Source organism: Hypanus sabinus, chromosome 3 (genome assembly GCF_030144855.1).
Source record: "Hypanus sabinus isolate sHypSab1 chromosome 3, sHypSab1.hap1, whole genome shotgun sequence".
NCBI lineage: Eukaryota > Metazoa > Chordata > Chondrichthyes > Myliobatiformes > Dasyatidae > Hypanus > Hypanus sabinus.
Window position 1 is genome coordinate 114168233 of NC_082708.1, and position 22118 is coordinate 114190350.

At 39.5% G+C, this 22118-nt stretch overlaps 1 protein-coding gene across 2 annotated transcripts in view; it reads right to left on the reverse strand.

The window, feature by feature from the left end:
- Positions 1 to 22118, reverse strand: part of naf1 (nuclear assembly factor 1 homolog (S. cerevisiae)) — a 165967-nt gene that overhangs the window by 95325 nt on the left and 48524 nt on the right. For both annotated transcript variants that reach the window (XM_059964965.1, XM_059964966.1), the window contains exon 4: positions 13668 to 13761. In XM_059964965.1, coding sequence (XP_059820948.1) covers positions 13668 to 13761 — 94 coding nt within the window. The remainder of the gene's footprint in view (positions 1 to 13667; positions 13762 to 22118) is intronic.

Sequence of the window (22118 nt, forward strand, 5' to 3'; positions counted from 1 at the left end):
ACTTGATGGATCTGAGCACATGGAATTAAAAAATGTGAAGGTGTGATCATGTATGTTTTCAAAAAGAGTATGATTGGGAACACTAAAACAATGTAAGTTTCTTCCGACTTAATGATGGTTTCTTTCCAAAACAAACATAGAAACCAGGAAAGCACTACCTTAATGAGTGGAAGCGAGAGGGAACAAGTTATTGTACCAACCATTTTTTGTTTGAGTGAAGTTATGAGACTATGATTTATCAGGGTAATTAGATGCAATCCCACAAGCTTTATTCATTCTATTGTCAAACAAAAAGAGACAGCCTGGTAGCACAGTGGTTAACACAAGGCTTTACAGTACCAGCAACCCAGGTTCAATTCCCACTGCTACTCGTAAGGAGCCAGCATGGGTTTCCTCCAGGTGCTCCGGTTTCCTCCCACATTCCAAAGACATACTGGCTCGTAGGTTATTGAACACTGTAAATTGTCCTGTGATTAGGCCACGATTAAATTGGGGGATGGTTGGGTGGCGTGGCTCCAAGGGCTGGAAGGCTCTACTCTGCACTGTATGTCAATAAATAAAGAAACAAACCTCTTCAAATTCTGATATTTTGGATAACTGAAAATTGTGTATTAAATGAATACTGACACAGAAAGCACACAGGCTGATTTAGAATAGAATAATTTTGAAAGAATAGGACAACAGATTCCTTAATTGTACAAGATTCTGGATAATACCAACAACCAAATCAGTCAATCCATTTACCCAAGATATAATTAAGTTTACATGATTAAGAGTGTAGAAATGTAATGTGACAATGTTAAACTCAGCAGAACAACTTATAGGCAGCTAGAACACATGCAGAGAGCTGTCTAGAAAACTTAGAGAACATACACGACTCATGACTTCCGTGTCTTTTTTAAACAAGCAAAAACATTCCTCCCTCACCCCCATGTGTATTTACACAATACATAATGAAACCACACTTTCAAAAGAGATCACCTGCTTCATTCTTCCAGCTGAAAAGAAAGTACACATCTGCTTTTAGTTGAGTTTATTACACCGAAAAGCAAAAACATTTTTACAGCTGTATTTAATAATTACATAAATTTTGTCTTAAAAAATGGGTACGAAAAGACACTGCACCATCCAGCCTATCACTGGAGCATGTTAAAAATATGTTCCATCTTCCTGTCCGGATGAAAGTACCCATCTCATATAAATCTGAACAATTCAGCAACCAATTTTCCCATCAAGAACAAATGCTCTGGGCAGGCTCTCCATATTCTCCACCTCACCCAACTCCACTCTCCCACTCGCTGCCTCTCCCCCAGATGAGCTAAATGCTTTTTACTCTTGGTTCGATGTCGCCAACACTGAGCTCGAGAAGAACCGCTGAAGCAGCCTGCACCTTGGTCATTTCTGAGGCTGAAGTATGCAGGTGTTTCCAACAAGTGGGCAGTTGTAAGGCTAAGGGACCGGATGGCATCCCAAAATGGGTACTCAGAAGTGTGCATGGTGTGTTTGCAGACATTTTTAATCTCACCCTCTCACAGTAAAGAGTGCCCTCCTACTTCAAAACATCCACCATTGTTCCTGTACCAAAAAAGACCAAGGTAACACGTCTGAACAACTGGTGTCCTGTCACACTCACCTCAATAATAAGCAAATACTTTGAGGGGCTGGTCAAGCCTACATCTGCAACATGCTGCCACCCACAATTCACCTACCAACACAACTGACCAACAGATGATGCAATAGCCACAGCTCTACATACCACCCTTACACATCTGGAGAAGAAGGATGCTTATGTGAGAATGCTGCTCTTGGACTACAGTTCAGCATTCAACACCATAATTCCCAACATGCGCAACAAGAAGTTCAGAGACCTTGGCCTTCACCCTGCGTCCATTATTAAGGTCCTCCAGCACCCAGGGCCTGAAGCCTGAAGACACACACTCAGCGACTCAGGAACAGCTTCTTCCCCTCTGCCATCCAATTCCTAAATGGACATTGAACCCTTGGACACTACTTCACTTTTTTGAAACATATAGTATTTCTGTTTTTTTCACAATTTTTAATCTATTCAATATACGTATACTGTATGAAGTAGACGGAATAAGAGTTATTTATTTATTTTTCTTCTATATTATGTATTGCATTGAACTGCTGTTACATGCCGGTGATAATAAACCTCATTCAGATTCTTCTGATTCTGCCTTGTGTACCTGGATCCTGGAATTCCTGTCAGATCTCTGGCAGATGGTAAGAGTGGGCTCCCTCACCTCTGCCCCGCTGACCCTCAACACAGGTGCCCTCAGGGCTGTGTCCTAAGTCCCCTCCTTTATTCTCTGTATACCCATGACTGCATTGCCACCCACAGCTCCAATCTGCTAATTAAATTTGCTTATGATACCACATTGATTGGCCTGATCTCAAATAATAATGAGGCATCTTACAGAGAAGAAGTCATCACCCTGATACAGTGGTGTCAAGAAAACAACCTCTCTCTCAAATGTCACAACAGCAAAGGAGCTGGCTGTGAACTACAGGAGGAATGGAGACAGGCTAACCCCCATTGACATCAATGGATCTGGGGTTGAGAGGGTGAACAGCTTTAAGTTCCTCGCCATAAACATCACTGAGGATCTCACGAGGTCTATACATACTGACAGTGTGGTAAAAAAAAAGCACAACAGTGCCTCTTTCACCTCAAGACAGTTGTAGAAAATTGGTATTGGCCCCAAATCCTAAGAACTTTCTACAGGGGCACAATTGAGAGCATCCTGACTAGCTGCATCACTGCCTGGTATGGGAGCTGCACTTCCCTCAATAGCAGGACTCTGCAGAGAGTGGTGTGGACAGCCAGCACATCTGTAGATGTGAATTTCCCACTACTTGGGACATTTTCAAAGACAGGTGTGTAAAAAGGGCCAGAAGGATCATTGGCGATCAGAGACACCCCAACTACAAACTGTTGCATTTGCTATCATCCAGGAAACAGTACCACAGCATAAAAGCCATGACCAACAGGCTCCGGGACAGCTTCTTCCACCAGGCCGTCAGATTGATTAATTCATGGTGATACAATTGTATTTCTATGTGATATTGACAGTCCTGTTGTACAAACTATTTATTATAAATTACTATAAATTGCACATTTAGACGGAGACATAACAAAGATTTTCACTCAAGTATACGAAGGACGTAAGTAATAAAGTCAATTTAATTCAGTTCAATTCCTGACCTTTTGTAGATGTGCAACAACTTGAAACAGTCACAAACAAGCAAGAAACATCCTCAAAGCCACTGACTGAGTAGGCACACATGTGTAACCACATATGCCTGGAGAGTATAGTCTCCAGCTACTGTGTTAGCAGTAAAATAGGTAACATTGGACAACAAAGATTTGCTTCTGGGTGTATCTGATGGACTTCGGGCTGCTGTTCATGAAAATCACCATGAAATTTCCCGATCATGCAACTTTTTTTTTTAAATCACCTGTATTTGTTATTTCAATTCATAACTCAAGTCAATTAAAATATTGCCCACAATGTAAAATTTTCTCTCTTAGACAGGGCAAATGTTGCATGGCAGGACAGGTCTCAGAAATGTTATAAAAGTATCACACACACACCATTCTAGGTATTGCATTTACATGCATATCAGTTTACGATCACATTGATGCACATGTTCTACGCACATAGCATATTGCGTGTACTCATTATATTAACGTAATTGTACTTTTAGGAGTATTTGTGATAGCAAAATGTCTCGCCAATGTTGCAACAGATGTGATACGTTCTGCTATATTTGTGGAGAGTACACACTTAAATCTCAAAGATGCAACACGAGTCCTTTTACAAACCCCATTTCCAGAAAAGTTGGGATATTTTCCAAAATGCGATAAAAACAAAAATCTGTGATATGTTAATTCACGTGAACCTTTATTTAACTGACAAAAGTACAAAGAAAAGATTTTCAATAGTTTTACTGACTAACAATTGTATTTTTTAAATATACACAAATTTAGAATTTGATGGCTGCAACACACTCAACAAAAGTTGGGACAGAGGCATGTTTCCCATTGTGTTACATCACCTTTCCTTTTAATAACACTTTTTAATCGTTTTGGAACTGAGGATACTAATTGTAGTAGATTTGCAATTGGAAATTTTGTCCATTCTTGCTTGATATAAGACTTCAGCTACTCAACAGTCCGTGGTCTCCGTTGTCTGTTGCTCCTCTTCATGATGCGCCATACATTTTCAATAGGAGAAAGATCTGGACTGGCAGCAGGCCAGTCAAGCACACGCACTCTTGTGTCTCAAAGCCACGCTGTTGTAGCCCATACAGAATGTGATCTGGCATTGTCCTGCTGAAATAAGCATGGACGTCCCGGGAAGAGACGTCGCCTTGATGGCAACATATGTCTCTCTAAAATCCTAATATACACCTCAGAGTCAATGGTACCTTCACATACATGCAACTCACCCATGCCGTGGGCACTGATGCATCCCCATACCATCACAGATGCTGGCTTTTGCACCTTTCGATGATAACAATCAGGATAGTCGTTTTCATCTTTGGCATGGAGAACTGGACGCCCGTTTTTTCCGAAAACTAGCTGAAATGTGGACTCATCTGACCACAGCACACGGTTCCACAGTTTTTCGGTCCATCTGAGATGAGCTCGGGCCCAGAGAACTCGCCAGCATTTCTGCATAGAGTTGATGTATGGCTTCCTCCTTGCATAATACAGTTTCAAGTTGCATTTCTGGATGCAGCGATGGACTGTGTTAAGTGACAATGGTTTTCCGAAGTACTCCCGAGCCCAGGTGGCTATAATTGTCACAGTAGCATGACGGTTTTTTAGGCAGTGCCACCTGAGGGCTCGAAGATCACTTGCATTCAACAGTGGTTTCCGACCTTGCCATTTACTCACTGAGATGTCTCTGAATTCTCTGAATCTTTTCACAATATTATGTACTGTAGATGTTGAAAGACCTAAATTCTCTGCAATCTTGCGTTGGGAAATGTTCCTTTTGAACTGACTAACAATTCTCTCACGAATTTTGGCACAAAGGGGTGAGCCATGACCCATCCTTGCTTGCAAAGCCTTTGATGGACATTACTTTTATATCCAGTCATGATACCTCACTTGCTACCAATTAGCCTACTTAATGTGGAGTCTTCCAAACCGGTGTTACTTGAATATTCTGAGCACTTTTCAATCTTATTTTAACTCTGTCCCAATTTTTGTTGAGTGTGTCACAGCCATCAAATTCTAAATTTGTGTATATTTACAAAATACAATTAAGTTGGTCAGTAAAACTATTGAAAATCTTTTCTTTGTACTTTTGTCAGTTAAATAAAGGTTCACATGAATTAACATATCACAGATTTTTATTTTTACTGCATTTTGGAAAATATCCCAACTTTTCTGGAAATGGGGTTTGTATTAAGTAAGCCTATGAGCTCTATTTTGGGTGTAAAATTGGCGACCAAGACAAAGGCTGGGCTCCTCACACTTGTTGTGCAGCCTGCGCTGTCAATATTAGAGCTTGGGTCAGAGGTAACTTGTTCGGATCTAGGGCAACTGGGGTTAGGAATTAGATATGTTCAGTGTGGTGCACTATGGCTCAGAGCAAGCTCCACCAAGCAGCCTGCTGCTATTACATTCCAAGGCTTTTTTTAAATTCCATGCTATCAGCTTGAAGGAATTTGTCCATAAAAAATACATTTGGGGCAACTACTATCCCCATTTCTTATTCTGCATATAATACCAACAATCACCCTCAGCTTTATATTCCTCTTGCATTAATTCTTCAAAAGAAATCTCTGATCCTTCATCCCGCTATAACATGCAATCCAATACCACAGATGTCTGTTGGATTAAAATGTATTAATAAAGTACGGAATAAGCAGTGTGCACACAGGAAAAAGCATCTTGAACAGACTTTTCCTCCAGCTACAAAGTATAAAAATCTGTTTCTGCTTCAGTGCAAAAAATAGGTTGCAGATTAGCAGACAATCAAGACTAAGGATTACTAAATTAAACAGAAATGCTGTACACAGCCCAGTCCATCGCAGGCAAAGTCCTCCCCACCACTGAGCACATTTCCATGGAGCACTGCCACAAGAAAGCTTAAAGATCCCCACCATCCAGACCATGCCCTCTTCCCTACTACCATCGGGCAGGAAGTATAGAAGCCTTAGGACCCACAACACCATGTACACCAACAGCTATTATCTAACAACCACCAGGCTCCTGAACCAGCTTGAATAACTTCATTTACTACTACTCTGACTTGCAGACTCACTTTCAAGAACTCATTACAACTTATGTTCTCAGTATTATTTTTATTTAGTTTCTCTTCTTTTGCACATTAGTTGTCTGTCAACCTCTGTTGGTTTATGTAGAGTTTATCATAAAATTCTATTTTATTTAACTTTTCCCTGTCAATGCCTGCAAGAAAATGAATCTCAAGGTAGTTGAATTTTGACATATTTAAATGAAAATATTATGATTTTACTGACTGTCACTCCAGGAAGCAGGCTTCATTTATGATTCAAATTGCAATAAACAAGTTAAATTGGCAAACTCTGAAAATTAGTAAACAATACGTAACTAACTGAGTGTGTAATTAACCTAAACATATTTATTGCAATGTAGGGAGATTTTTCTTTCATGCTACAAAAATCATAAATATTTTCCAAGACTTGCATTTTTTATTTGCTTGGGAAGATTTACATAAGGTATTATATAGCAGGGTATTATTTAATAAATAAATTACTTGCCACTGCTTATTCTTTTAGAATAGAGTAGATGGCTAAAACTATGTTTTAATAGCTTACATCAGAAAACTGAATTCGATCAGCCTGGTGATCCACTGCCCAGGTGCATGAAAATACCAAGAAAATGATTGATTGTTGTACTCCAATCAGTTCACAGAACGTTCTTATGGAAGGGAATCTAAGTTTATGTCCAAAAACAATATTTCAGAACAAGTTGATCCTTGATGCTCTTTGACTTAGCAAGGCAAGCCATTTAATCGTACAGATAAATGGAAGTCTCGGCTTAGAATAAGCATTGAAAAAAATTTGCAAGTCAGGAATCCCAAACACAAGTTGTCAATTTACTTTAATTGCATATTTTTAAAAACTCCACAAATCTCTTGTTTTTTTAAAAAAATAATCTAGCAATCTACATTTTGGTTATAATTTGTTACTGTTAATTAGTGACAAGACAGGATTGCCAAGCTATATTCTACTCTGTGAATGGACAAGCAACACTGAGAAGATACTTGTGGTGACAGTTTGAGTGAAATATAAACAGTACAAAACTAAGGAGTACAAACATTCTGTGTCAGACTATATAAATATTGATTCCAAATATGTAATCTAGTAAATAAGCTAGAGTAAGCTGTGTGCATGCTACTGTTCAAAATTGTTCTAACAATTAAAAATTCAAACAACCCAACTCATTCAAACAACTCATTAAGGACTACAGTTTATTCAGGCCAACTGGTAGATAAAAAGGACAATAAACATTGGTTATTGTAATTAAGTTAATATTTCTCACTTTAACAAACAAGCTTTCTGGAATGTTCCTCCTGCCAAGTGGACCACATATGCTCTAAGTACAATTTCTAATACAACTTCCTTGGAGACACACACAGGTCCCTCTCAACAGAAACTGTTGCCAGGCTCCATATCATAGTCACAAGTTAATCTTAAGTATCATTAAACAATAATCAGGAAAATGGAACACTGTTAAGATCAACACAATTCTGTACTTCAATAAATTTCCTACCGAATGATGAAATTCTTGATTTAATAATACTTACATCAATTAATTACATACATCGCAGTAGCACTAATGTGCCAACATTATTGTTACTGCAATACATAAAGAAAATGTTGAATATACCTTCTGGGCCAGGTAGGTTCTAACAGAGAGGCACAGGGTTAACGTTTCAAGTCAATAATCTTTCATCAGAACTGGACGGTGTTGGAGATTTTAAAAAGTAATTTAAGTTACAGAGAAAGAGCTAGAACAGAAGGGTGCCGAGAGAACAAAAGGTTTATAACAGAGTAGCAACCAGATGAAACTGAATGACATAACTGCTGAAGGGACTGGCTGAAAAGGTGGTATAAAGTCTAGGATGGGGGTGGTGAACCTGTGGCACATGTGACTAAGGTAGCATACACAAAGATTGTGTGGGCATGCATCATGCAGCTCTGTCCCTCAATTCTTTAAAATCCACCCATAATAAAAAGATATATAGTGAGTACCTTTACTGCCAAATGAGGCAGCAAATCGCTTTTTTACATGCTGAGAGCCCTACTGTACACATAAGTATTTGGATAGTAAACGGATGGGCCAGTTGGCTTTTGCTTTTTTCTGCTTAAATTTTTTCTTCTTTCAGTTATGAGTGAACACAAGATAATCAGTGATAATAATGGTAGATATTGTATGCAGTTTAGCATCCCATGAATACTTATTTGTCTTTTTAAAAGATTAATGTATTAATTTTTGAACAGGTTTTTTAAATTTAATTTCAATGTCTCTGTAATACTTTTATTAATAGCAAAACAATTAATAAAGCAATTAATAGCAAAACAAATAATACATATCAATGAGCAACAGGATGCTTCCTTTTTTCTTAAAAAAATCCACAATTATTGTTAATAACTCAATAATCAATGATGACCTCTGTTCAAGATACCAGAGCACGAGAGAATTTTTTTTAGAAAATTGTCGTCAATTAGGGCACACACTCTCAAAAAGGTTTGTCACCCCAACCTCTGGAAAAATCAGGCTTGTATTTAGTAGCATTCAGAAGTATGAAAAGTGACTTGACTGAAACAAACAAGATTTTTAAGGGTCTTGGCAGGCTCGATGATGCTTCCTCTTGGAAGTAAATCTGGAACTGAAGGTCCCTTTAATAAAGCAGAAATAATAACAAATATTCTCTCTGAGGATCTTGAATTTTCCCTAAACCTGTTATTCTTGTCTTTTATTCTGACAGGAACATACAAGCTCTACTCTCAAAACTTCACTTTTAAAGGTCTCCCACCTTTGCTAGAAAACAACCTGTCCCATTTGCCAGATCCTTTCTGATACCATCAAAATTGGCCATTCAGAATCTCAACCCAAGGACCAAACTTATCCTTTTCCATAATTATCTTGAAATGAATGAAATGATGATCACCAGATACAAAGTTTCCCCTACACAAATCTGTCATCTATCCTGTCTCATTCCCTAACAGAAGATCTAGTAACGTATTCACTCTAGTAGTGACTTCTATAGATTAAGGAAACTTTCCTGAACACATTTAACAAACTCTTTCCCATTCAGTTCTTTTACAGTATGTGAGTCCCAGTCAATATGGGGAAAGTTAAAATCACCCACTGTCACAACCTTGTTTCTTGCAACAATATGCAATCTTTCGACAAATTTGCTCCTCTAAGTCCTGCAGACTGCTAGGTGATTTATAATCTAATCTCATTAAAGTAACTATATCTTTCTTATTCCTGAGTTCTACCCATAAAGCCTCACTCAACAAGCTCTCCAGTCTGCCTTGTCTGAACACTGCCGTAACATTTTCCATGACTAGTAATGCCATCCTTCACCCTTTAATCCTCGCCAATCATTAACGTCTGTACAGATTCAGATTCAGTTTATTGTCATTTATAAACCACAAATACAATGCAGTTAAAAAATGAGTCAACGTTCTCCGGAATGATATCACGAAAAAAGCACAAAACAGACCACACAAGAAAAACCACATAACGTTTGGTAATCCGCAATCCAGAGTCCGGAGAGGCTGCTGCGTATCGATATCGCACTACCGTTCCCCAGAAAGGAACTACAAACCCATCGGACAAACCTACAGCTACAAGACCTACACAAAACCATATAGTTACGTATAGTTATAGTTAACATATAGTTTCAATGGTGCAGACAAAAACCATAATTGATAAAAGACTAACTGACAAAGACTACATAATTATAACACATAGTTTCAACAGTGCAAAGCAATACCATAATCTGATAAAGAGCAGTCCATGGCACGGTTTTAAAAAGATAGTCTCAAAGTCCTGACAGCCCATAGAAGGAAGAAAACCTCTTCCTGCCATGAACCTCTAGCACCGCAGCTTGCCGAAACAGCACTTTGGGAGCCTTGAACACAGCCAACTCCGAGTCCGTCCGAAATCTTAGAGCCTCCGACCAGCCCTCCAACACCAAGCGCCATCTCTGCCGAAAGCTTCGACGCCAGCGCCAGCCGCCAAGGGACCGGCAAATTCGAGGATTCGGGGCCTTCCTCCTGGAGATTTTTCCGATCGCACAGTAGCAATGGCAGCGAAACAGGCATTTCAAAAGTTTCACCAGATATTCCTTCGTACTTCACACGTCTGTCTCCATCAAATCAGGATTGTACATGGCCCCTACTTACAGATAACAGGTATTCATTCCTAGAGTGGCCGCTGCACGCAGCGTCGCGCTGCCATCTTGCCTGGTATGTACATCAAAACATAACAATTGTCTATAACAATGGAACCCAGAACACTCAGCTGGCAGTCCTGTCCCTCCTATAACCAAATCTCATTAATGGCTGGAATGTCATAATTCCACGTGCTGATCCATGCCCTACGCTCATCAGACTTTCCTACAATACTGCTAGCATTGAAGTATATGCAGTTCAGAACATAAGTCCCACCATTCTCAACCTTTTGACTCTTGACTCTGTATGTAGGCTGGCTTAACAACGTCTTTCTCCCCAACCACTCCACTCTCTGTTCTGGCACTCTGGTTCCCACCCCCTTGCAACTCTAGTTTAACACCCCCCTCCACCCAAAAGTATAAGCCAACCTTCCTGCTAGGGTACTAGTTGCCCACCAGTTCAGCTGCAAACTGTCCCTTCTGTATAGGTCTCAACTTCCCTGGAAGAGAGGCCAATGATCCAAAATTCTGAAGCCCTCCCTCTTGCACCATCTCCTTACCACGTTAGACTGTATAACCTAGATCCCACTAACACATAACATGGTTATCAATCCTGAGATCACAACTCTGGAGGTCCTGTCTTTTAATTTGGCACTTAATCCTCTGACCTCACTTTGTAGTAGGATCTCGTCACCCCTCCTAGCCATGTCATGAGTTATAAGGTCACAGCTCATTCTCCTGCACTCCAGGGAATACTCCAAAGCAAAGTACAAAGTAAATGGCAGGATACTTGGTAGTGTAGAGGAGCAGAGGGATCTTGGGGTATATGTCCACAGATCCCTGAAAGCTGCCTCACAGGTAGATAGGGTAGTTAAGAAAACTTATGGGGTGTTAGCTTTCATAAGTCGAGGAATAGAGTTAAGAGACGCAATGTAATGATGCAGCTCTATAAAACTCTGGTTAACCCACACTTGGAGTACTGTATCCAGCTCTGGTCGCCTCACTATAGGAAGGATGTGGAAGCATTGGAAAGGGTACAGAGGAGATTTACCGGGATGCTGCCTGGTTTAGAGAGTATGGATTATGATCAGAAATTAAGGGAGCTAGGGCTTTACTCTTTGGAGAGAAGGAGGATGAGAGGAGACATGATAGAGGTGTACAAGATAATAAGAGGAATAGACAGAGCGGACAGCCAGCGTCTCTTCCCCAGGGCACCACTGCTCAGTACAAGAGGACATGGCTTTAAGATAAGGGGAGGGAAGTTCAAGGCGGATATTAGAGGAAGGTTTTTCACTCAGAGTGGTTGGTGTGTGGAATGCACTGCCTGAGTCCGTGGTGGAGGCAGATACACTAGTAAAGTTTAAGAGACTACTAGACAGGTATATGGAGGAATTTAAGGTGGGGGGTTATATGGGAGGCAGGGTTTGAGGGTCAGCACAACATTGTGGGCTGAAGGGCCTGTAATGTGCTGTACTATTTTATGTTCTATGAATAAATGTCCAACCTCTCCAGTCCAGGCCACATCCTCATAAATTTCTTCTTCACCCTCTCCAGCTTGACAATGCCTATCCTATAACAGGGTGACCAAAGCTGGACACAATACTCCAAGTATGTCCTCACCAATAATGTTTCTACTCCTAAACTCAATGCCTTGACTGATGAAAGCATTTAGCGTTCCTTCACTACCCTATCGATATATGCAGCCATTTCAGAGAACTGCGCACCTGAACTCCCACTGTAGTAGACCCTCTATTCCACAATACTTGTCAGTGACTTGCCCTGTATAGGTCGTACCCTGGTCTGAATATTCAATATGCATCAACTCACATTTATCTAAGTAGAAAACCATTTGTCATTCCTCAGCCCACTGCCCCGACTGATCTAAACCTCTTTGTAATTTATTATAACCTGCCTCATTATTAAAAGACCTCCCTAATTTAGTAACATGAGCAATCTTGAGAATTGTGCCATGTACATTTATATCCAAATTATTTACATAAATAATGAATAACAGAGATCCAAACACTGATCCCTGGAGTGTGCCACTGGTTACAGTCCTCCAGTCAGAATCAACCTTCAACCATCACCCTCTGTTCCTATCACCAAGCCAATTCTGATCACACTTCACAAGCTCCACCCAAATCCCATGTGACCTAACCTTACAGATTAGTCTGCCATGCAGAATCTTGCCAAGTGTTTCATGTAAGCCCAGAAAGACAACATCTACTGCTCTATCTTCATCTATTCCCTTTGCTACCTCTTCATAAAATTCAAAAGACATGTCAAACATGACCTCTCACGCACAAAACCATGCTATTGCTGAATATCATGACTATTCAAGAGATGGTAGATCTTGTCCCTCAGAATTACACCCAGTAACATCCCTACATCTGAAGTCAGGCTCATTAGCTACCCTCCAATCTCCTAGGACTTCACCAGTGGCTATCAATAAAGCGAACGTATCTACAAGGGCCTCTGTAATTTATTCCCTGGCCTCCCATACACTCCACGGATGCACTTAGTCAGGCCCTGGGGATCTGCCCACCTTAATGTGCTTCAAGGCTGCAAATACCTTCTTCCTACTAATACGCATATGTTCCAAACCTCACAACTTATTACTCTAATTTCTTTGGTTTCCATGATATTCTTAGTAAACACTGAGGACAAACAGACATTAAAAATCACAGCTATCTCTTGTGTTTCATATATAGGTAGCCTTGGTGGCTTTTAAGATGACCTAGTGTCTTATCACACTTTAATGTTAATATACCTGAAGAACCTCTTGGGATTATCTTAAACTCTGCCTGCCTCTTCCATCTCATCTTTTTGCCCTCCTGATTTCTCCCTTAAGCCTGCTCTTAAAAAAATATATATTCATCAAGGGATTTATTTGCACTCAGCTATTTAAGTACAATGTCTGCTTCCTTCTTTCTCCAGACTAGAATCTTGATATCACATCAGCCAGGGTTCCCAGAACTTGGTGTGTCCACCCTCAACCTAACAGGAACGTGCTGCCCTTGAAGGAAAAAAATGCCTGGCATTCTGAGCATAGTCAAAGGCATAATCATAATCAAAGGCATAGTCATAATCCTCCAGATTGTCAAAGTAAAAGACCCTCCTGAAAAATAAATGCAGTATTATGCATCACTATAAAGAACTGATATAAATGCTGATATTTTTATGTGTTACATTACCCAAGTACAGTTAAGAGTGATGATTTGATGTAAATTCACTTACCTAATTGATCAATAATACTGGAAACAATCCCAATGGGCTCCATTAGTACCTCTTCAGTGAGAACAATATTTAGTTCTTCAACTTTTGGCAGATCCTAATTTATAAAAAAATTAATACAATTTAAATCTTTAAACTGCCAGCAGTCACAGAAAACAGGATGCACACCTAATTTTGTACTCTTTCTTTGAATAATCATAGTACTGTAGCGATGTGCTACACACAGCGCTGAAATAACGACACGCAGTCGGCAAATCATTTCGAGACTAGTTTATTCAATCTTCGCGGTGCTGGCATTTAATCCCTAGCGCCCGCCCTCTCCGGGCGGAAATGACGTCAGACGTGCATTACCAAAGTCTCCCCCCGCACGCTGGCTATTTGTGAGCTGGTTCGCCTGCGCAGAAAGTGGGTCGCCACAGTACATCTTATTGCTGCAATAACACATTCTATTGCAACAGTTTGGTAAATGGTTGTGCTTACCACTTGAAAATTCCCAAGAATCTTCACACTGCTATTGCATTCACAGAGACTTGAAGAAGCACGCTAAGATTTATATAATCCCTGAGTAACGTGATAACATGATGGCACTCAACAGCGTGACCTAAAAACTACTAATTAACACCTGAAATTCAGTACCTACCACATACTCAAAACAGATCCTGAGAACTATACTGCTCACTGATTGCCAAGTCTAATGGAGGTTCACCACCAGTCAGAGCTGACCAACATCAATATGCACGCTGTAGCTGGAGATGAAGGAAGGCAAGCTGTACAGTTTTCCTGATGTGAAATCAGTGTTAAGTAAAAGATCTTACTGTCTCTTCATTTGGCGTGCAAATATATTCATACTCATATTCATATATTCATTGGGGTGATATTAATTTGCAGGTCTACAGGAAAATAAGAGGTGGGTTGGAACTTATTAAATTGCTCTTTTGGGAGTCCACGTGGATCTGATGGTCACCTTCTGTGTTGTAATAACCATGATACCATAAAATCATGAGGTGACAAATGGAGCAGGCCATTCAAACCTTTAAACCTTTGCCATCATTCGATAGGATATAGCTGATACAATATCTCAACCAGTTCCTCTCCGGATAATCCTCTATTTCCTGAGCAGAAATCAATGTTAATCTTATATCTACATAAATTATTCTACCACCACTATTGTCTGTGGCAAGAAGCTCCAAAAACTTACTACATCCAAAGAAAAAAATTCTTCCTCAACTCAAGACTTAAATTGGCATTCCTTTATTCCAAGACCATGTGCTCTGGTTCAAGTCTCTTCCCGATGAACTATCCTAGCTTGCCCCCAAAGAGTTTTATGCTTCACAAAAGATTACCTCTCATTCACCTAAACTCCAATTGAGTCTTAGCCAATTCAACCTTCCCTTAAAGGACAATCTATACCCAAGAATCATCTTAATGATCCTTCTGTGAACAGCTTCCAATGAAATAACATTTTTGTAAATAAGGAGACTAAAATTACTTGCAGTACTCTAAATGTGGTCTTCATTGGTGCCTTGCAAACTTGCAGTAAGATGCACTGACTTTAATACCTCACCCCCTCCATCTCTCCTTAAAAGGCACTAACATTCCGCTCACCTTCCTATTACTTGTTATACATTTATGCAAGCATGGTGATTAATTCACAAAGACCCACAAACCCCTTTGTGCTCTTTCTGCAGTTTCTATTCTCTCTTCCAAAATGAACAATTTCATATTTTCTCATTGTTATACTCTATTTTCCCAGACACTTAACTTTTGAATAACTCTACAAACAGCTTGTATCCTTCTTGCAGCTCTAGTTTCAAATTATTTTTACTTCATCGCAAATTTGACTACTATGTATTTGCTTCCTTTCTCCACATTATAAATATGACAATTAGATGGCTGCAGTCCCACCACTGATCCCTGCTGTACCCCAATGGTTATCATCAATCCTCCATCCATGATAGTATGTTACCTCAAACATCATGGGCTCTTCACTTGTGACTCAACATTGTTTGGAACCTTTGTTAAATATTTTTTGAAAGTACCAATTCCTCTCCACCCACTTTGGTCAATAATTCCTCTAAAAACTAATGAATCAGTCAGATGTGATTTTTCCTTCATGAATCCACACCGTCTGCTTAATGGGGCATCATGGCACCGCAGGAGTTAGTGCAACGCTATTACAGCTTGGGGTAGAGTTTAGAGTTCAATTCCAATGTCATCTGTGAGAAGTTTATACGTTCTCCCTGTGAATGCACTAGTAGGTGCTCCAGTTTCCTCCCACAGTCCAAAGATGTGCCAGTTAGTAGGTTAATTGGTCATTGTAAATTGTGTCGTGATTAGACTTGGGCTAAATAGGTGAGCTGCTGGCAGCACGGCTCAAACAACCAGAAGGACTGATTCTGTGCTGTATCTCTAAATAAGTAAATAATTTGATTATGGTTTTCCAAATATACTGCTATTATTTCCTTGGTAATAGTCTTTTAACCAACAAATGATGTTGCATCAATCAGCCCATAATTACCAGTTTTTTGCCACTCCTTTTGGAATAGGGACATCACACAAGCAGTTTTCTAGCCCCTAGTACATCTACAGAACCCAAAAATGTTTGAAAGTTTACACAGTAGCCATTTATTTTTGAATCACAGAATACAAGCCACCTTGTCTCTGTTAGTCTGCCTATTTTTTAAGTGATTTTTCATCATTTCTGTCCCACACTATTCAATATTAATGGGATGTTTGTGACACTTTCCGCCACGACTGATACAAAATGTCATTATTTTCCTTAGTTTTCTTCCTCTTGGTTTTTTCTTAATCATTCTTTGTTGGATTCTGAATTTATCTGTCTTCAGATCGAACATTTTGTCCTGTAACTTCCCTCATTAACTTTCCTGGTTAGCTCATCCCTCCTTTAGAATCTTTCCTTCTTACTGACATGTATCTAATACGATTATTACTAAGAGTATTTCTACACATTTTCTGCTAAATTCCAGTACATATTTGACAAATGAAATAGTAGAACTTCAGCATCCCATGTGATCTCTGCACATAGATCTATGGTATATCACAGTGGGTTTGCAAAACAAGTTGTTTAGAAATAAGAGCAATTATTGCAATTTGGAAGCTTTTAGCAAAAGATAAAACAGTATTGCACGAAGACATCAAAGGCTCAAAGTTTTATACCCAAAGACTACTCTCTGTCCAATGAAACAAGGACAGAAATACTAAATTGCTTCAACAGAACAAAGAGCCAAAACCACACAATATATTGTAATTTCAGTGTTGAAGAAACAACCACACAAAATAAGTGGCTAACAGAAAAAAAGTGAATAGCGCGCTTAGCATTTCTTTCACAAGATAACAATATATCATACCAAGTGACGATGAAAACTTAATCAATCCACTTCATAATAGAAAATGTGTAATAATGGAGATCCAAGCAACACACACGAAATGTTGGAGGAGCTCAGCAGGCCAAGCAGCATCTATGGAAAAGAGTAAATAGTCAATGTTTCAGGCTGAGATCCTTCATCAGGACAGTCCAAAAAGGGCCTCGGCTCAAAACGTCAACTGTTTACTCTTTTCAGTAGATGCTGCCTGGTCCGCTAATTCCCTCCAGCATTGTGCATGTGTTAATCAAGCCACCTATTTACTTTCTACATCTGATCATCTCTAATGAATAAAATATTTAAATGAACTTACTTTTAAATAAACTGGCATGCAACCACTCTAAAATTCACAGCCCAAAGGACTTACAAGCTCAAATCCTTCAGAACAAAGCAACTGCCACATACCACATTCATTTGCAAGCTGTCAACCCCAGCACCTGATTTCTTTGATTAACTTTGCATACATCAAAATCTGCTTTCAAGTGAAATACATAGGGAAACATATTTACCAGATACCAAATAAATATCCAATAATATTTCCCTTACAGGTGGCTAAGTGTCTGGCTTCTTATAAATCATACCTACAGTAAGTCCACATTGACTTTGCAAAATATTTAACCTGAGCTACCCACTGTACTCCAACCTCAAGGGAAAAAATGTAATACATAACTTTAATTGGCATGAATATAAAGCTAGTAAATTGCCAGCAAATCTAAGCAATTAATGTCAAACTCAGTTTTCAAGATATGAGCTTGTGTAAAACTACATTCAATGTTAATAGGCAAAATATAGCAACCTCTCAGAAGCCATACATCTCTCCTTTTAATACTTCCCACTCCACTACATGTTTAGCAAGAGAAAACAGGAAGAAATTCACTACATTAAAAACATGCAAGTTAATAGACAAAAAATATTGAAATAAAAAAAATCATTCCACTCTGTATGCCTAGAATCATGGCTGATCCCCTATTTAAGGACAGTTTCTCATTCTTTTACAGCTTAAGTCAGTCTCCTTCTTAAATATATTCAGTGACTCGGCCTTCATCACCTTTTGCTGTAGATAAAGCAACAAATTCACCATCCAATATTGAAAAAATCTCATTTCACCTCAGTCTTTCAAATGCAGAAAGTACCCCCAGCTAGAAGAAACATCCTCCCTGCATCCAGCTTATCATATCCTGTCAAAACAGGAGAATCTGAGAAACCAGAAGAAGGACGAGGAAGTCGAGGAGGCGGAGAAGGAAACTCAGCCCCTCATGTCTCACTTGCTATTTAGAGTAATAATAGGTGATCTATGCTGACCTCAACTTCCCTTTTATGCCAATTCTCCATAACCCTCAATTGCTCAGTATTTATGTACCTATCTTAAATATTTCTAATGATCTGGTCTCCATCACCTTCAGCAGAGAATTTCAGAGATTCATTATGCTCAGAGAAGAAAAATTGCTATGCTATGCACCCCAATTTTAAATGATCAGCTCTTCATTTTCTGTGACTCTCAACATCCACCTTGTCATATTTGCTGGATCTTACACATTTGAAAAAGACAATCCCTGCTTTTCTAATCTTCAAGGAACAGACAAACTGTCTGGCCTCTCTTGCTAAGACAATCCTCTCATCAGAGGAATAAAGCTGATCTTTTAGAACAGGGGTTCCCAACCTGGGGTCCATGTGCTTAATGGCATTGGTCAGTGGCATAAAGGAAGTTGGAACCCATGCTTTAATAGTAAGGAGACTACATTTCATCTAAATCCCCTCTCATCCTTCTCAGCTCTAATGAACAAGCTTGCTGACCCAATCTCACCAACCCATCAATATGTCAGGAGAAGGCTTTCAGCTCTCCCTCACTGGCAGTTATACACTTCCATCATCATCTTCTTTACGTGCTGTGTTGTAAGATGGAGGCGATCACAAACTTTGACCATGGATGCACTTGGCAAATTTTTATATAGAAGTGATTTGCCATTGCCTTCTTCTGGGCAGTGTATTAACAAGATGGGTGACCCCAGCCATTATCAATACCCTTCAAAGACTGTCAGTGGTCACAGAACCAGGACTTGTGATATGAACCATCTACCTACTGTCTGTTCCCATGACTTCATGTGACTGATCTAGGAGCTAAGCAGGCGCTAAGGGTGACCTGCAGGCTAGCAGAGGGAAGTAGCACCCTACACCTCTTTTGATAGAGACTTATCTCCCCCCCCACCCCGGCCACCCCTTTTCCTTAGATTAGGAAATCAAAATTGCACACGATGCACCAGATGTGGTTTAATCTTGGTAATTTGCATTAACAGGCTAATACAACAGTAGAAACAACAACAAACAACTTCAGAAAATTTCATGATTAAGTTGCATTTCAACTTTTGGTAATGCCTCTTGGGAATTCTCTAGCTTGAGACTGCTGGTGTTTCAGTATCGAGAACACTCATTGCAGAGTTACAGATTTTTGGACATTAAAGGATTAAGAACATGTGTAAGCACAGAAGGAAAGTAGATGAATCACAGGATCAACTAACACTGAATGGCACCAAAGGATTAAGGGACTGTTGGGACTACTACTGCATTGATTTATTTACTTACTTATTTAATGGTGCAACGCAGAATTGGCCCTTCTGGCCCTTTGAGCCACGGCATCCCAGCAGCCCCTGACAAAACAGATTAATCCTAACCAAATCAACCAGACAATTTACAATAACCAAGTAACCATCCCCGTATGTCTTTGGACTGTGGGAGGAAATGCACGCATTCCTCAGGGAGGAAATACAGAGACACCTTACAGAACAGTACACGAATTGAACTCCAAACTCCGGAACACCCTGAGCTGTAATAGCATTACGCTAACCACCACTGCTCATCAGTTATTTGATTGAATGCTATGTACACAATTAAAATGGCTACTACCTTTTTTTAAAAGACACATTATGTTATTGTTTGAGAACACAATGGGAAATTGCATTGAACAGCCTTTATAAATAAGTGATATTTCTGCAAGACAGTTAATAGAAAATGCAAACCAAGTTGCCGTGGATACACTGACAAGTCAATATTGGCCTTTTTCCATTGGTGAACACCAGCAGACCTCAACTCCCTTTTCTTGTAATACAATGGGATTCCAAGATTTTGGACACATAAAAGCACAGTAACATGAACTGCTCCGTGTGTACAAGATATTAAGAAGAATAGACAGAGTGACCAGCCAGTGCCTCTTCCCCAGGGCACCACTGCTCAGTACAAGAGGACATGGCTTTAAGGTAAGGGGAAGGAAGTTCAGGGGGGGATATTAGAGGAAGGTTATTCACTCAGAGAGTGGTTGGTGCGTGGAATGCACTGCCTGAGTCCGTGGTGGAGGCAGAGGCACTAGTGAAGTTTGGGAGACTACTAGACAGGTATATGGAGGAATTTAAGGTGGGGGGAGTATATGGGAGGCAGGGTTTGAGGGGCAGCACAACATTGTGGGCCAAAGGGCCTATAATGTGCTGTACTGTTCTATGTTATATGTCTTGGTTTGGTACTTCACACATTCTTGTAGTTGCCATATCTTTTGGTTCGCTAACACACATTCTTTAATAAACCCCAATTTCCCCCTTAAAATAAATATAATGGAAATAGAAGTTGTAATCTTTGTTATCAACCTGTCCAGCCTTGCTTCAAATTTCAGCTTGCACCAAGGTAAATCAGATTACTTTGTGCTGAGGTTCTGCCACCATATCCAATCCATGACATAAGCTGCCCAAATCATTCTCTGCAATTTCCATAATCTTCAACTGGAACCTACCACCAAATGCATCTTTGCTTTCACCTCCCCCGACCCCCAACCTCTACTCTCTGATTTCCACGAGAACCGCTACCCCCCCCCCCCCACCCCGATTCCCTTGTCCATTCATCCTTCTCCACTAATCTCCCTCCTGGCACATATTCAGGAAATAGGAATGCACAAGAGCCAATGGGAGAGAAGTGAAGTTGCATTATAAGTTATAAATATAATAAGAAAAATAAATAGGCAGTAGAAGCAAAGGCAAGTAGTAAATAGGATTAGTACTTGGAAATATGTTAGAAGGCCACCAAGGTGGATAAATTAATGGTGCAAACAGTTGTAAATGGACATGCTCTTATTGCCCTTATAGTGAACTAAATATTCCAGGGCATTCGATATCATGGAAGGAGAATGCTGAAAATAAAGAGGTGGGCTATTAATAAAGGGTGACATCAATACTATAGCTAGGAAGGATCTTGGCCTGACAGACCATAATATAGAATTAGAATCAGCTTCTATGTAAGTTAAGCAGCAGCATGAGGGCAGAAAATTAAGGATGGGAGTTGTTTGAAGCCTGTGAGCAACAGTGAGGTAAGGCATGGATTAAATGAGGGGTATATAAGATTAATGTAATACGTATAATTCTGTCCTCATAGGGGGACTTTAATTGACATGGATATAGGAAAAAATCATTTAGTACTAACAATATTGCAGAGCATTCCCGGAAAACGTTTGAGGTGGATTTCTAGATCACTATGACAGGAAACCAACAAAGTTATTTTAGATTGTTTACTGTGCAAGAAAAAAAAGAATTGATTATAAAGGAGCCACTAGAAAAGAGTGAATTTATTATCAAGTTTTACATTAAGTTATAAAATTATATAGTTCAGGCAGAAAATTTACAACTGTTTCTCTCCTTTGTTCCTATCCTAAATAAAGGAACTCAAGAGATATGAAGGTAACTTCACCTTTGCAGATTCGGAAACAGCATTAAAGGCTCTAAGTGCTGAACAAGAAAGAGGTAGCATCTGAAGAAATAAAATACAAACTGCAACAGATATACATTCTCTAAAGGACAAAGAAACAAAAAAAAATGGTCCAACCACAGGAGAACTTAAAGACATTAGTAAATATAAGTAAAAGACGTATATTTAGCAGCTTAACAGAAAAATTCAGTAAGCATGAGAATAGGAATAGGAAGAATTACAGAAGTTCGCAAAGGATGATCAAAAACATTTACACAGAAAATAAAATAGGATATGAGAGTTAAGTAATGAGAAATATCAGATTCAGATTATTTGGCATTTAGAAACCACA